At 37.6% G+C, this 15,765-nt stretch overlaps 1 protein-coding gene across 2 annotated transcripts in view; it reads right to left on the reverse strand.

Moving 5' to 3' along the window:
* CPEB4 (cytoplasmic polyadenylation element binding protein 4) overlaps positions 1-15,765 on the reverse strand; it is a 62,701-nt gene that overhangs the window by 40,210 nt on the left and 6,726 nt on the right. For both annotated transcript variants that reach the window (XM_030573513.1, XM_030573515.1), the window contains exon 2: positions 7,628-7,709. In XM_030573513.1, coding sequence (XP_030429373.1) covers positions 7,628-7,709 — 82 coding nt within the window. The remainder of the gene's footprint in view (positions 1-7,627; positions 7,710-15,765) is intronic.

Below are 15,765 nucleotides of genomic sequence, written 5' to 3' on the forward strand. Positions count from 1 at the left end.
TCCTGACCTGAAGAAGCACTCTGTCTAAACTTGAAAACTTGCCTCTTTCACTAACAGAAGTTGGTCCAACAAGAGCTATTACCTCACTCATCTCCTCTCTCTAATCTCCTGTATGTTTTATAGTTTAATCGGAGATGCCAGTTTTGCATGTGTGTTTGCGCGAGACTTATATTATGAAAAAAACAAACATGGGGCTCACACGTGACTTCAAGACTCCAGACATTTTTAAAAGCTCCTCTATTTTTACTTAAGGTTTACATTACATAAACTGACATGATAGCAATCCACAATCCAGCATGCCACCAGGAAGTACAAAACAAATGACTACCTTTAAAGATGGACTTCAAAAAGGGATGTGCATTACAGTGAGCTATTCATTGCACATACAAGCCAACCTGTGGGCCCCCACCCATGCTCCAACAGGAATCTTCTGAGTTGGCAGCAGTTTGAAAGCAAGTCAGAGAGAGCTGGCTAATGTTACATTTGCAGTTTCATTATTAAGCATTGCAGTGACTGCATGAGACACCACAACCCCACAAGTACACCCTCTTCCTGCATCCCAAGAGAGAAGTTACCTTGTGCTGTACAATCTTCATACGCAAATTAGGACTGCTCCTTGTATTACAGGCACTTAAGAAAATAGCAGCAACTCAAAACAGACCAGGCACAGAAAGAAACAAGTATTTGGGACATACCACAACAGCCCTAACTGCAGGGGAGTCGGAAAATATTTTCTTCCTTCCTACACTTCCCACCAACTCTTTGCCCCCTCCCACTCCCACCACCACACACACAAAACCCTTTGCTTTCAAATAAACTGTATTTCAGGATTCTGTAACACTTATACAAGCTACTCCAATTCTTTCCGGAATTAAAATGTGTTCTCACCTGCAGTTCATAGTATTTGGTATCATCCAGCCAACTCAGGAGACTGAGCACTTTCCAGAAAGACAAGCAAGCAAGCTCTAAAGAACCTTTCAGTTTATTTCTTCACAGAAATTTTAGGGTAATGACTTTACACACTATAAGCTCACAAAGTGGGAGTGTTTTTGTTTTGGTTATTTTCTTTTTTAAGTGTACACCGTGAGCTTCACCCACCTCATGCACATTTTTCCAGAGCTGATCTGATGCATATCCAATTTTTTCTTGCTAAAACTATTAATATCAATGCCATTTCTATTTTTTCTACATCATGCTCAGTATCTCTTCGATGCAAATCTACCCTGAGTTCAGACTGAGACCAAATTCCATGACAGCTAGCTACATCAAGACAAAAGTTCACGGGCCATCATCAGTCTTCCTATTTTTTTCCTACAATAATTCGAGATTAAGCCAAATTGCAGAATTTGGAGTGGGGTTTGGTCATCCTTCTTTTTCCCCACCCTGCAAAAATGCCCTAAGAAGTTCATCTCAGATCTGTTTAGGAGCTCAAAACAAATTTCTTCCTGATTTCTAAGTCTCAGGGCAGTTTATATATGGGTCGTACCAACATGATTACCAGGCTCAAAGGAGGACCAGGAACAATCAATACATTAAACCAGTGTCAAAAAGCAAAAGTACATGCGCTCAGGGCCAGCGCTTCCATTTAGGCGAGGGCGCCAGGATTTGGGAGGGTGGCATTTTGCCGACCTCGGTGGCAATTCAGCGGCAGGGGGTCCTTCTGTGCTCTGGGTCGTCGGTGGCAATTCTGCGGTGGGTCCTTCACTCGCTCCGGGACCCACCACCAAAGTGCCCTGAAGACCGGGAGCACGGAAGGACCCCTCCCCCCCCGCCGCAGAATTGCCGCCAACAACGGGAGCGCGGAAGGACCCCCGCCTAGGGTGCCAAAAACCCTGGCACCGCTCCTGCTTGCGCTGTCCTTTTTAGTCTTTTACCACAGAACCAACATTATTTCTTCCACCTGTCTGCTCTGTTCTTCCTGCTTGCCATGAATTTTGAGTTCTTCCCCATTTAAAAAAGTGAAATGATCACAATCTAAGGTGATTTGGGGTTTGTTTTTTTAAACGGAAGAGTGGTCAAAAATTGGCCAAATAGGCATAAGAATCATGAAAGCCAAGACCTGATGATTGGTCATTACTTTTTCTTTATTAGTTTAAAACCAAATCTCCAACGTGGCCTTGATTTCTGTTAGTGTCTCTCTGTTTATTTCATTTTGTTAAAAACCAAACAAAGATATTTCTTAAGAGATTAATCTTAAAATAGCTAAATTCTAAAGGCTCTGGGAAAGAACCAATAAGATATACAGGAGAGGTTGGGGAGAACCAACATAGAGGTACAGGAAACACGGCATTTTATATATGTGTTCATATAATATATACACACCCACACAAGTTGTAGAAACAACCATGTTGTAAACTAGAAATAGCTAAAGGGGCTTAAAATAAAGGCTTGTAAATAATTCAAGGACTAGGTCAAATGATGAGTTAGTACATTAACAACATTTGGCAAGAGTACAAATCCTTGACTGTCACAAATGAAGAGTCTGGCAGTAGCATCCTAACCCATTTGCAATGGACAAATATAGGACTGGAATCCTTTGTTCCCAGGTCAGGATTGGCAGAGCCATGGTGAGGGGAAACCAATGCAGTGTCAGGTCTAACCGGTTTCTTAACTCATCTATTAGACCCTAACTTATAGGTATTACATTCACCTATTTTCTATTTTAAAACTGAATAATTCATCTGCTTGTATTCTAAATTATATTACCAATTAACTCAGAGATTCCATGGATTCTTCATTTTCATTATGACAAAGTGAACTTGCAGGATGGCCACCAGTGACTACAAGCTGCAGTCACTTAATGCATAACTCACAAGTACTTCCTAATCATGGTTAGGACAAACTGGGACAGCGTACAACACAACGAGGGGAAGAGGTAGTTAGTTTTTCAGCATTTCACAAATTAAGTTCTATGTATTTCAGTTTCAAATGACTAATGATCTTTTTTCTATAAATTGCTCAGAGAAGAGGGTGCACAGACTGGATCATCAGTTCAGCTTTTTTATAAAAAAAAATGACAGACAAAATTGCAGCTCCTCTTTCACCCAAACTAATATAGGATACAAAAGGCTTCACTGATTATAAAGCTAAATTAAGTGCAGGTCTTAACGCATGGGTCTGAGTACTCTCAGGATCCCAGAAGGGTACTGTGTAGCACGCCCAAAGCAAAACAAGGGAGGAAAGGAGGAGTTGGTTTTGGCTACTAAGTTTAATATCCCCGCTCAGTATAAAGTATGTATACTTCTATTTTTGTAGATCCCTTTAGGATGCTGACAAAAATCAAACCTTAGGTTTTACACTGATTATGCATGGTCACTCACTTATCTGCCCAGAACTATAGCCTTATATATTATTATTAGTTATTGTTATTACTGTGGCATCTATAGGCTTCAACCAGGATTGGGGACCATTGTGCGATCATTAACACATGACTCTGTGTCAATAATTCTCTCTCTCTCTCTCTCTCTCTCTCTCTATGTGTGTGTGTGTGTGTATATATATATATATATATATATTTTTTTTTTTTTTTTGAGGAGCCAGATAGGATGTCACAAAAACAAACCACATTCCAAACACTGCATAAGAAAAATGCCAGTTAATTTCTTCCTTCAAGCATTCAGAAAAATCTGCGTGCAAGTCATCCCAACCCTTTGACACAAATATCTTTTTCATAGGATCATTATGCATCATCATCCATTTTTTAAAATCTAGTAGTTTTTCAGGACCTGAAGAGGCTGATTGTTCTAGAAATATTACTACATGTAGCAGTTAACTCAAAGTAATCCATTTTGAGAAACATCAGGTCTTTGACTTCCATTTTCATCAGGTTGCCTTGCCCCTCTCCGATTTTCAGGCAATCTACCTCCCCGTCCGCCCTCATGCATCCAATTCTTTTTAGTTTTAGTCTACTCTATCCAAAGCCTAGCTATTTCTCACCCTAGCCATCCTTAGCCTAATTTTTCCCATGTATCTCTCATGCAGCTTTAGAGCGGATTCACATCTTTTCCTTTGGCTGTTTCTACACAGACTCTTTCACAACAGTGCTCTGCAGTGCTGGAAGCATGTGTGCCAGCCTGCTTCTCTAATCCCTTTCACTTTGCACCACTTTCAGGCAATAAGCACCAGTCCCATAGCCTGGAAAAAACAAAGGTACATGATAGTCACTAAAGCAGCAAGTCTGCCACTACACAGCATTTAAAGACATTTCATTCTAGAAGAAAGAAGGAAATCTTTAGTCAGCCATCTAGTGTTACACCAATGCTCAAACTGCAATCTGGAAGACCCAGATTCAAAAATCAGTCTCTGGATCTCTGGCTCAGCTGAAGGCCGAGTACAATATAAAGAAGATGCAATTAGTCTCTAGGGAAAGGCTTCTGCAGATTGTCATTGGCTATGCAGAAGTCAGCACGCTCACTCTTGTGGATAAAAATAACACTGAAATGGCAGCTGTTCAGGAAAGGAAGTGGGGATAGGATTCAAGGGAAGAAAAAATGAAACAGCCACAAATAAAAATATTCTTTATCACGTTTTACAAAATCTCATCAGGATTTTAACACTGAATCTAACAGTGAATCAATGCTATTTTCAAAATGCTTCTCAAGGATCCACCAAAAAACCAAAGCATTGCCTTGTTTGTATGCTTAATATCACATGCAAAGAACAATTGTTACACTTATTCATAAAGAAACCCAAGATTAGTAAATGCAAGGTTCAATCACTAAGTAGTCATAACAGAGAATATAGATTTTTTGTTTAGTTTTTCTGATTTATGCTGTAGACTGCCAAACCAAAAAAACTACCACTATTCTGTACATCCCAATATTAAGTCAGGCCATCACTTAAACATACAGGAGTTTCTGTCAAAACCTTAAGAGACAATGGTCCCAACAATATGATTCCCAATCCCTAAATATATTTCCCCCCAGTTCTGAATTGGTCTGAAGACTTTAAAAGGCTCACTTGGTGTATTTTAATATTTTTCCTTATTTCTGGAGTTCATCGTGCTATGAAAGGAAGAAGTAACCTGATTTAGAATACTCACATGCAAGTCATTGTTAAATTTTATCAAAAAGAGTCAGAAGTTAGCAACGTGACCTGTTAGATCATCTGGTCCATCTCCCTGCCAATCCCAGATTTTTTCCTACAGTATGTTTTCTAGTGTTCTGTCCGGTCTATTTTTAAAGTCTCAAGCAATGGAACTTCCATCACTTCACATGGAAGGCCAATCCAAATTAGTTTAAAAACACTGCCCATGAAAAGTAACCCATAAAAAAACTGCATAACTATTTTTATGGATCAACTTACATAACTGAAGGTATTAAAAAAAGGACAAGACTATAAAATAATAACCACAAGTCAGCATATTTTAAGATTCTTACCTTCTGCTGATTCTTTTAAACATTATTCAAGCTAATTCTTTTTTTAAAAAGGCACATTCCTTAAAATACTACAGCAAATAAACCACTGCACAAGCCTGCTAAGCTATAATAGCAGAGAACAGGGATTTACGTACCACAAGTTTTATGTAAGTAACTTAAAAACGTAGCCCAGGAAGTACTACTTTAAAATGGAAGCATTGGTAAGGCAAGTATATGTTTAGGGCTATTAACCTTAAAACATCCAAAAAGAATATTATAGTTTAGAGTAATATATGTCAAGCACCTAACAAAAATACAGTAGAAAATTTTCCAGAATATCATCTGATTGATGTTGCTGCGTTCTGATTATGCAACAATACAGAGCTTTATACCAAATACAGATGATTGTGCACTGGGGATTAACAAATCAAGCTCAAGCAAGAATTAGTATGCATCAGAAATATACACTATTCTTGGCTGACATTTATTCCACTCTTTGAATACTTTTCACTTTAAAGTAAAGAACCATTTGAAAACCAAAGGACTTTTTCAGAGCAGTTAAACCCATCACAGGCCTGTATAAAACTGCCCTTAATTACCAAACATAACAGTATAGCAACCTTACTTTGTTAGAAAACTATTTCCCTTAAAAGCTGAGTTTGGTCTGCAGCCACATCACCATGAGCTTGTCAGATTTAATCAGCTAAAAGCTGGATTGGGCCCGCCACATAGCTGGATGAAAGGCCTCCAAGCAAATTCCAGGTGCTTAATTTAAGTGGGACTCTTGACTCAGTATTGAACTAAGGCTTCATTATGATGCTAAGGTATACACAGAGTACTGTGCTCTGATGGCATGTGGGGGAAAAAACAAAAGCAAAAAAATGAAGGCCTTACAACTTGCTGTTATTAAACAGTAGCAAACCTCAAGGATTGTCCTGGAGTCTCCAGGAATTAAAGATTAATGTTTAATTGAAGATTATATCATGTAATGAAACCTCCAGGAATACATCCAGCCCAAATTGGCAACCTTAAAGAGCCAATGGCACTGGTACCCTTCTCCCCACAGGGAAAGTTTTTTTGTTTTTATTTTTAAGATCAGTAGGAGTTTTGCCTACTTAGAACTCCCTTGTAGTTTCAGTTGGAAAGTTATTTCCTGCACTAAATTGTCATGTAGCTGCATTTCACCCAAGGGCTGGATGCATGAACTTTTAGTATACATCTGTTAAGTACTTCGGAATTGTACTAGACGCGAAGTACTACTAAAATGCAAGTCACTTTAATTAATAACACAAACCTTGGTGTTAGGGGAAATTTATTTTTAAAGACTACCATAAATCTGTTTCAGTGGCCTCAGATCAACAACAAAGAATGAGAAAAAACCTTGAAGTGGATAAATAAGTACTCAGACAACTAACCCTGAGACTGAAATCTCAGTAAGATTAGTGTTTAGTACTGACCTGCAATGAACTAAGCTTCAGGGTTTTATAGCATGTACTACTTCTATTAAGCGGTATATTAATGTAAAACCTATGTGTATTAAAAGCATTTTCAGAAGACAGTTGTTTCTTTAGTTGATATTTTCAGAACACTTTCATCAGGAAGCTTAAAACTCATTTGTTTTTAAATCTTTCACTTGCAAAGTATACTTCTCCTATATATTTAAGCATCTCTCATTCCTAACAGACAGCACAAGAATGTTCAATCTTTACTCTGGAGAAAGTATTGCATCAGGAGAACCTTATAATTCAAAAGGGAAATGGACAATTACGCAAGTGTGTGGCATAGTCAATGGAAAGACTACTTGAGACAAAGAGTTGTGATGAAATAGCTTAGTAGTCATATTAGACACTGGGTTAGTTAAATAAGTACCGAAGACAATTTTTTGCAGAGATAGAAGAGCATATGTGGCTGAAAATGGAAAAACACTATCAAGTAAGTCGGTATGTTTCATCTATCTAAATAAGATTCCAGAAACTGGGAATTTAATTTTACATGCTGCGTGTTTAAAAATTCAAGCCAATTACACAAAAGAATGCCCTGTGCTTCCATTTCGTAGTGTCCTTGATCAAGACATTAGACACACACAGGTGCTCATGTGTATTGATACCTTCATCTCTTGACAGAGAAGGAAAATGAGGCCTAGATGAGTTGACCAGCATGCAATATGCAAATGATACCTTAGTTGTTTTAACAAAAGACAAGTTTGGTATCCTGCCCAAGCACATCATCCTAATTATTTACTGCAGGAAACAGTCGCCTTTTAAATTTACCTTTCAGTGAATCATTTTCAGCTCTCATTATGTCAATCAGCGAGTTCTCCAGAGAATGCATGTCAAAAGTTCTTGCGCGATCCTGTAAGTAAACACAAACAAAGCCAATTTAGACAGCAAAATGCTATCCAAGGCTACCTCAAATATGCAGAAGCTTCAACTCGACCCTATATCATTAGATCAGAATTAAACATATACAATGAAATTATATTTAAAGTAAAACTACAAGACTCTTGGGCTTTTATTGAGTAACAGTAAATTCATATCTGAAGTTTCAGTTTTGCATTAGCAACACCATGAACAAAGTATCTGAAAACAAATGGAAGTACAATTTTACTCCTAAAAAAGCCTCACTGCAATAAGTAGTTTTAAAAACAATTAAAATGAGACAGCCTGTATTAAAGCTCACTGCAAAGCAATCTCTCTCTAAAAAAAAAAAAAAGATAAGTTTATCGTACTGACATTGAACATTTATTTGCCAGCCACAGAAATACAGTCAGAACTGATATTGTTAAGAGGCCAAGAAAATTTGGGTTGCTTTATGTTTGTTTTAAGAAAGAAAAGTAAAGTAATGTAAGATAGGAGTGTTTAGGTATATTTTAGAGTTGGCTAGAAAATTGAAAAACAAATGACACACAAGTTTGTTTTCCTTTTTCATCAATTTAGTTTCCATTGATGTTTTCAGGCCAGCTGAAGTCTGGAGGCTGAACTACTCCAAAAACTATTTCTCTACCCTCAAATAAATCCTGTTTGAAGCAATGAAACTAACTGTAATTTAAGGTCCCAGTTCAGGAAAGCATCTTTGTTAAAGAAAGCACTTACCAATTTAAACTATGCCATTAGAATACAATGGATGTTAATCGAGTGTTATACAGCTATCCGTCATTTCAGAGTCTGCACAATTAAAATTGAAGTTCACAGAAGTCTATTTACTGCAAATAATTTCCATTTACTCCAAACAGCCTCGTTTTTTGGTAAAAAGTTAACATTTTGTACTGTAAAATTTCACTCTCTACACCCAGAACTTTGCAATTTTAAATGAACACTTAAAAACAAAGCACTAGACAAACTTTAGAGACAAGTTGACTTGTCTACATTACCATCACATCATCTTGATCCATTTGAAGTAAATTTACCAAGGATTTTTCCTTAGCACCATCCTTTAGCATATTTCATAGGTCACCTTTTCTTGACTAAAACGGCCAATGCTCAACTGAAGAGAAGATCAAAGTTCACACGTCTGTCAAAGCCACCTATCTGGTTAGGCAAGTTAAAAGTAATGTATTGCATTAACTTAGTACCAAACCAACACCAAACACTTTGGCCAAGCATTATGGTTCTCAATTTCTTGATTTTAGTGTCTATATTTAACTTTCATGTTTCAATTATAGAGTCCTGCAAAATTACAAGTGTTCACTAGTCCAGGCACAACATATATTGCCCCAGGATGAAATAATTTAGTCATCATTGAAAAAAGTTTCCCCACAACCACCCTCTCCCAAGGAAACAGGCAAGTAGAATTTTGCTAAACTGCATTAACAGACATTGCATTTAATTTCTATGTTCAAAAAGGAGACCACCTCTAATCCCAGGTGTTATATTTTGTTCATTTTCCAAGAGAGATTCTCCTTTAACCCAAAACCAAGACCAAGTGCGGAAAATTTCTGCCCATAAAGAAACAAGAAAAATTATAAGCAACTCTAGATAGGAGATTGGAGTAAACTTGTATACAACTATATCAATTATTACCCACCAATGTGGGGGTTTAGTTTCTCTCTACATCTAGATGTGAAGCTATAATTTTGCAAAGTAGAGACAGATTTGCTCAGTATTTGGATGAGAAGTTTAAACAAACTGCATAAAATGGTGCCATATATTCAATAACTGATACTTTCATTTGCCTCAATATTGAAATACTGCTGCCATTTTGGCTGGGCACTGTATTGCAGGAGAGTCAATCTTTAAATGAGAAACTGATCATGGCCATTTGTGGTCATTAAATACTCCGTGGTATTTTAAGAGAAGTGGTTGGCTCTGGTGTCCTGGCCTAATTCCTATTTAGTAAGTCACACTCCTACCAAAAACAAAATAGTAATTTTAACTAAGAATTTATTTTTCACTTCCCCCTCAAAATAAAAAACATCTCCAAAACCCACAACCTTGTGTGTTGCTGCCACAGAATGGTTCAAGTACTCCTCTCCAGAGGCAGCTCATTACAGTAGCATGCAGATGACCCTTAGAGAAAGTATGGCGAAAAGGTGAAGTTAGCTGTACTCCAGTCACTGACAGGACAGAAACATTTACCATACTAATATGGCCAAAATTCAATTTTCTGTGTATCTGCCTTATCTTTTCACAGTGTTTATTTTTCTCACTAAACTGTATTACAAGACAGCACATGTATCTACCAAAAAATACTAGTTTAGGAACGTTTGGTTCCTTACACTTTTTTCCTCCAGCTTCACATTGTTTCTTCTCCTACTTGTTTCTTTCTTCACTGGTTCTTTTAGTTTCTTGATTTGATATTTTTGTCCCTGGTTCCTATAGATTTCAAAGTCTAGTTATAATTCTAACAACTCCAAGCCCTGGTCTGCACTATAAACTTATGTTGGTATAATTACATCACTCTACAGTGTAGAAAATCCACACCTGTGAGTGACAGTTACACTGACCTAGCTCCTGGTGTAGACAGCGCCATGTCATAAGGTGTGCTTCTCCCAGCTCTTCTCCCTCTCGGGGACGTGGAGTACCTAGGCCAACAGGAAAAGCTTTCCTGTCAGCATAGATAGCCTCTTCACTAAGCATACAGCAGTGCAGTTGTGCCACTGCAGCACTGGAAGGGTAGATAAGCCTTACATTTCAATGAAATCAATTTAAATAGTTTAGAGGTAAAAAGGTGTTCCTTATCCTTATTGACTTGAATGGGAATAGGTATAATCCATGCAAGTCAGAAATGAATAAAGGCAGACATTATCTCTAAACTTTCAAAGTGTCTGTATTGCTTCCATCCAGGACTCTTTTTTGTTTCTGTGGGGAGTTTTCTTTGTTTGTTTGTTTTGGGGGAAGGCTGTTTTTGTTTTTAAATATATTGTAGCACTTTCTAATCTCTCAACATTTCTCCCTATGTATTTCTTTCTGTTCTGTACCTTATTTTGTGTTCTGAATCTCTTTAGCAATAGATCTAGAACTCAGCCTCACCAATATTGAAGCAGTTGGAAACTCCAGCTTGTGTGCATCTGCCACTGCTCCTATCTCACAACAGAGGGAGCATGGAATTTCAGGAGCTTGCAGACCCTTCAGTGGCCACGCTGTCAATGATCTCAGTTATTTGGCAAACATTTAATGGGAAGAATACTGCCAGGCAGCTTCTGTATGGTATTTTGTATGCAATGCTGCCAACAAACTGTAGGGTCATCCCCAAAATAACTTCTCTCCCCTAAATTTTTAATGTTGTGCTGAGATTAAGTTATATTATTGAATGTCACAGAGAGGGATTTGCATTCACCAATTGGAATGTGAGTGTGTAGGGGGGTGGAGGGGACAGTGTTTGGCATTCATAACAGAGGCAGTATTTAATCATATATAAAGGAGAAGAAACAGGGAATAAACTGGAAGTTCCCTCAAAGGACAACTAGATTCTTTAATGGAAATTTCCCTGAGCCCGTTCACTTTCTACCTCTTCCATTTTTAATGACGTGCCCCGTTTATTCTCCCCCTTCATGAGACATGATTTTTTAATGAGGATATCCATGTCTTATAAGCTCAGCTTCTCAAGATTACCCACCCGCAGTTCTAAACCATGCTCATCTTGATTACCAAATAAAGCTACATGGCTGTGTTCCCATTGGTAGCCACCATTAATGGATCATTCACAATGGAAGGGCGCAAATGATTCTAAAACATTCACTGCCTCATCCTCGCCACCCTCTCACGGTTCCAGTCGTTCCTAGATAATAGAAGAGTCTGGGCGATACAAAATGCTGAATTACCAAGAGGCCCTTATCCTCCACATTCAGTCATATGATATGATGAGATTTCTAAACAATCTAGAGCATTCTCAATATACAACTGATAAGCAAGTTTTTTCTCAGGCTTGAGGGAATGCCTAATGGCATAGTCAGCTTAAGGGACTGAGTTGCCTCAGCCTCAATCCTGGGAAAACACAAGTCTTGCTACTGGGACATTTGAAAAAATTTGCTCCTCAGGTTCCCTTCTTATTGAGGGCATTCATTAAAAGACCACAAACCAAGTTAATATGCATCTTAGCATCATTTGCCTGCCACAAAGCACTACTTATTAGTGAAAAAGTAGAAGCTAGACCAATACTCTCCTCTAGTTATTATAATCTTTCTAAGTTGCTCAGTTACTATGGTGGCAAACTCAGTACAAATACTTTATTTCATGACATCTGATGCTATTGTCCAATTGCAGAATTTAAGCAGACTATGTCCCTATTTATACTATGACACTCTCTCAACAGCAACCCCTGTGTCCTGAGTGCTATTTAATTTACAATTCTTTTTCAGCACCTGTAAGACATTCAAAATGCAGCATGTCATTTGCCAGTTTGCACAATTATAAGCATTTTGTCCACTCTGTATTATGTTTTATCTACATTGGGTAGGATAGACTAGCCTAGAAATACCCAAAGCACCTTGAACCCAGATAGCAGCAACAAGGCATAAAACGAGAAAAGCAGATCTATCCCTGATGTGGATAGAGCAAATATTTTATTGATTTACTTACTTTTTGGAACTACTGGGTGAATCCTAGTACTTTGTTTATTCAATCAATTGTAGATGGTGCCTGTTCTGAAAAGAACAGCTATCATAGGGCTTCCAGATTCCTGAATACAGACCTAAATCTATGCCGACTATCCTGAAACACCAATTTCAGTGAGCTTGCAGTGTTTAAATCAGCAAGTTTGGTTCACTGTGCAGAGAGGTCCATTAACAATTTGCCAGGCTAAGCATCGGGATAGTACAATGGCCTGAAGAGACAAGCACCACGAACACATTTTTACTTTTAGTAGAATTTCTCTATTAATGTAAGATATTTGCTCCTGAATTACTTAAAAGAAAACAGCACCAGTTTTGCTCACTGTTGTGTTCTAGACGTTCACATGGTGGTCAACAAATCAAAAAGTACTTTATCTGAAAATGATAAAAATTAACATCTGAGACTAGCATTAGTGGCCATCTTGCCAAGGAGACATGTAACTACACACTGAATACTGCTTTAACATTACTGCTGTAACATATAAATATTAAGCTCCAATTTTTAACTCTGTAACCAAATATGGGGAAAAGTTGGTCTTTGAGAAGCACATGAATTTTCACTACGCTGTAATCAGCAAAAATGAGTGTAGTTCTTCTTTCAAGCATACAGTGGGGAGGGTGATTTATCCCACAGCATGGTGTTTTCTAAATGGCCCAATTCACTGAGTGACATTGGCAGTGGCCCCAGGGGAATCCTACTAGTGATCTGTGTGTAATAAATATATGAATGAGAAAGAATGGGATATAGGGATAATCATCACCCAAAGGAAAGTAAAATGTCTATGTAGCTATAGACATTTTTACTGGTGGCTGACATTGCTTACCTAAGTTGATCACAAGAAGAACTTTGCATTTCAAGAGTTTGTATTCAGGTATCTGAACTTTTGCTTTGTAAGAGGGCTCAAAGGACAAGCACATTTACCTTTGGTAAAAGAGGACTTTGAGAAACAAGATCCTAATGAGAATCAAATTATAGCCCCAATACAAAAGGCTGCTTTTAAGATATTATCAACATTTGCATGCTGTAAGAAATAGTGGAATTTATATAAAAACAGCACTGCTTAGAAGACTAATTATATAAAGGTAATATTTAGCAGGCCACATCCAAATAATATAGAGCTGATATTCCATACCAGATAACTTTATGCAAAGGTCTGGCCAAATCACTCTAAAAAGGAAATGGAACTGCTAGTCTGTTTCCTTCATGCTGCCTAGAAATAATTTCAAAATACATACAAGTGGCTAAGGATTGAGAGATGAACTCCCGGATTCTAGTCTCAACTCTGCTATTGACTCGTGAATTTGCGCAAGTCACTTAATCTCTGTGCCCCGTGTTCTCCCCACATCTATCTGTAAAGAATAGTTTAAGTACTTTGAAATCTATGGTTGACAGGTACTATGAAAGGACAAAGTTTAAAATGGAGATGCTTATAAGTAGGAAACCATTAAGTCATACAATTCAGATTCCATAAGATCCATCTTCTTCCCTTCTTGAAGTCCAATGGGACCCAATCCAGAATAAAAACACTTAGGATAAATTATGTATAGTACATATTGTGATACTATATTCACTGGAAGTTGAACATGAAAGCTTGATGCCATGGAAGAGAATGTTCACCAAAACCTTAGATCTAAATTCTCCTAAGCTTCACAGACAGTTGATCTGAATTCAACCACTGACGTACAGGTCTAACTACATTTAATCTGTACCCATGCCATCAGTATCGCCTGACCAACTAAGACTCCAGAAACAGAGTTTCTATTCAATGCTTCCCAAGATGAGGCAATCACAACCATAGTTTGCCAATGCTATGAAAGCCAAACAGTATAAAATCAAAGCCTGCCTGGGTGTGACAATTTGCTTGTAGCAAAGGCTGTGCCTAATATTACAAAATGTGAATTTTTTTTGAAGAGTCAGGCATCTATAATGATGCAAAGTAAACTGTTGATTTAAGCAATTTATTGAAGATGATTAAGCAGTATTTATGGGGCAAGCATAGTTGCATATATCATACTTCACTATGAATTCTATTCAATATATATTGTTTAGTTCTTTGGAGAATCTTCCTTTGCAGAACTGCTGTATACTATAGTTGTAGAAAGGTCGCCTCTAATTCCTATTCATTCTATGTGCTTTGGAGGTTTGAAGTTTTCTGAAAACTTGTCCTAGTTCCCATAATTTAAATAACTGGTGTCATAGCTATAAAGTAAGTATTTACTAATATAAACCAAAGCCTGCTTTGTTTTTTTTTTTATGTTTGCCCTTATAGTTTCTAGTAACTCTTTATCCAGGAGTCCCTAACACTTAGCCAAGTGTCTTGGTAGCCTTAGGCACTGGACATGAATTCCACATTTTTATTTCATATTGAAGTAAAATGATGAAGCTGAACTCAGCTGCTATATACACCCCACCCAGCCCTCCCAGTAAGTGGTGTCTTCCAACTCCCAATCCAGTAACCACTGAATTAACAAGACACTGAATAAACAGGTTTTTCCTGAACGGATGTTTCTGTATGCTGCTCTGATCATTTTTTATAGCTTCTCCAGGAAGAGTAAGATGAAAGCTAGAAAACCCAAGTGAATCAAAAGTGCTCACTCCCACAAAAGCTCTTATTGCTCTGTCAAACTGAAAGAGTTTTTAAATATCAAGAAGAGTCACTGTCCTGTCTATAAATTTCAAACAACATGCCTGAGACCACTTTTGCTGCACATAAACCTCTTTATGCGTCTACTACTGTACACTACCCAATGTTCTCTGCTCCGTGCTGCCCTGCTGTGTATACCATTCATTTTCAAAGAAAAATGCTTAATAAGATTCCTTCTTTTAATCTTAGGAAACATAATTCAAATAGCTTCCTAACAAAGGCCCTCTTTTTAAAAAATCCCTGAGGTCAGAAATATGCAGGAGGGCTGAAGCGTAAGTACAAATGTCAATAGTAAGTTTATAAAACAAGAACAGTGTTAACTTCCACAGTACTTAAATTGTGTATGTCATACCACATTAGAGTGCTTTTAATTCCACAGACCAATAGCTAAATCAGTTGGGGGATGGCATACAAAAACACTAGTTACTATGTAGTGGATATAGTTATAGAAAATGGGTGAGCAGGTATTTAAAAAACCCAAATACACGTATTTTAATCTAAATGACAACTTAAAGCTTTATGGAATAAAACCTACAGACAGAATAAAAGCAAACCTTTTCTACAAAACAGGTTGCTTCATCATTTTATGCAACCTGCTCTCAGTCTCTCAAGAGGCTCCTTCAGAACAATAAGAAAATACAAATCAAAATCCTGAAGTGAGCAAACTAGAGACCATTAGCAAGATTCCTATATGACGAAAGGTTGGCAAATGCAT

This window comes from Gopherus evgoodei, chromosome 8 (genome assembly GCF_007399415.2).
Source record: "Gopherus evgoodei ecotype Sinaloan lineage chromosome 8, rGopEvg1_v1.p, whole genome shotgun sequence".
Lineage (NCBI taxonomy): Eukaryota > Metazoa > Chordata > Testudines > Testudinidae > Gopherus > Gopherus evgoodei.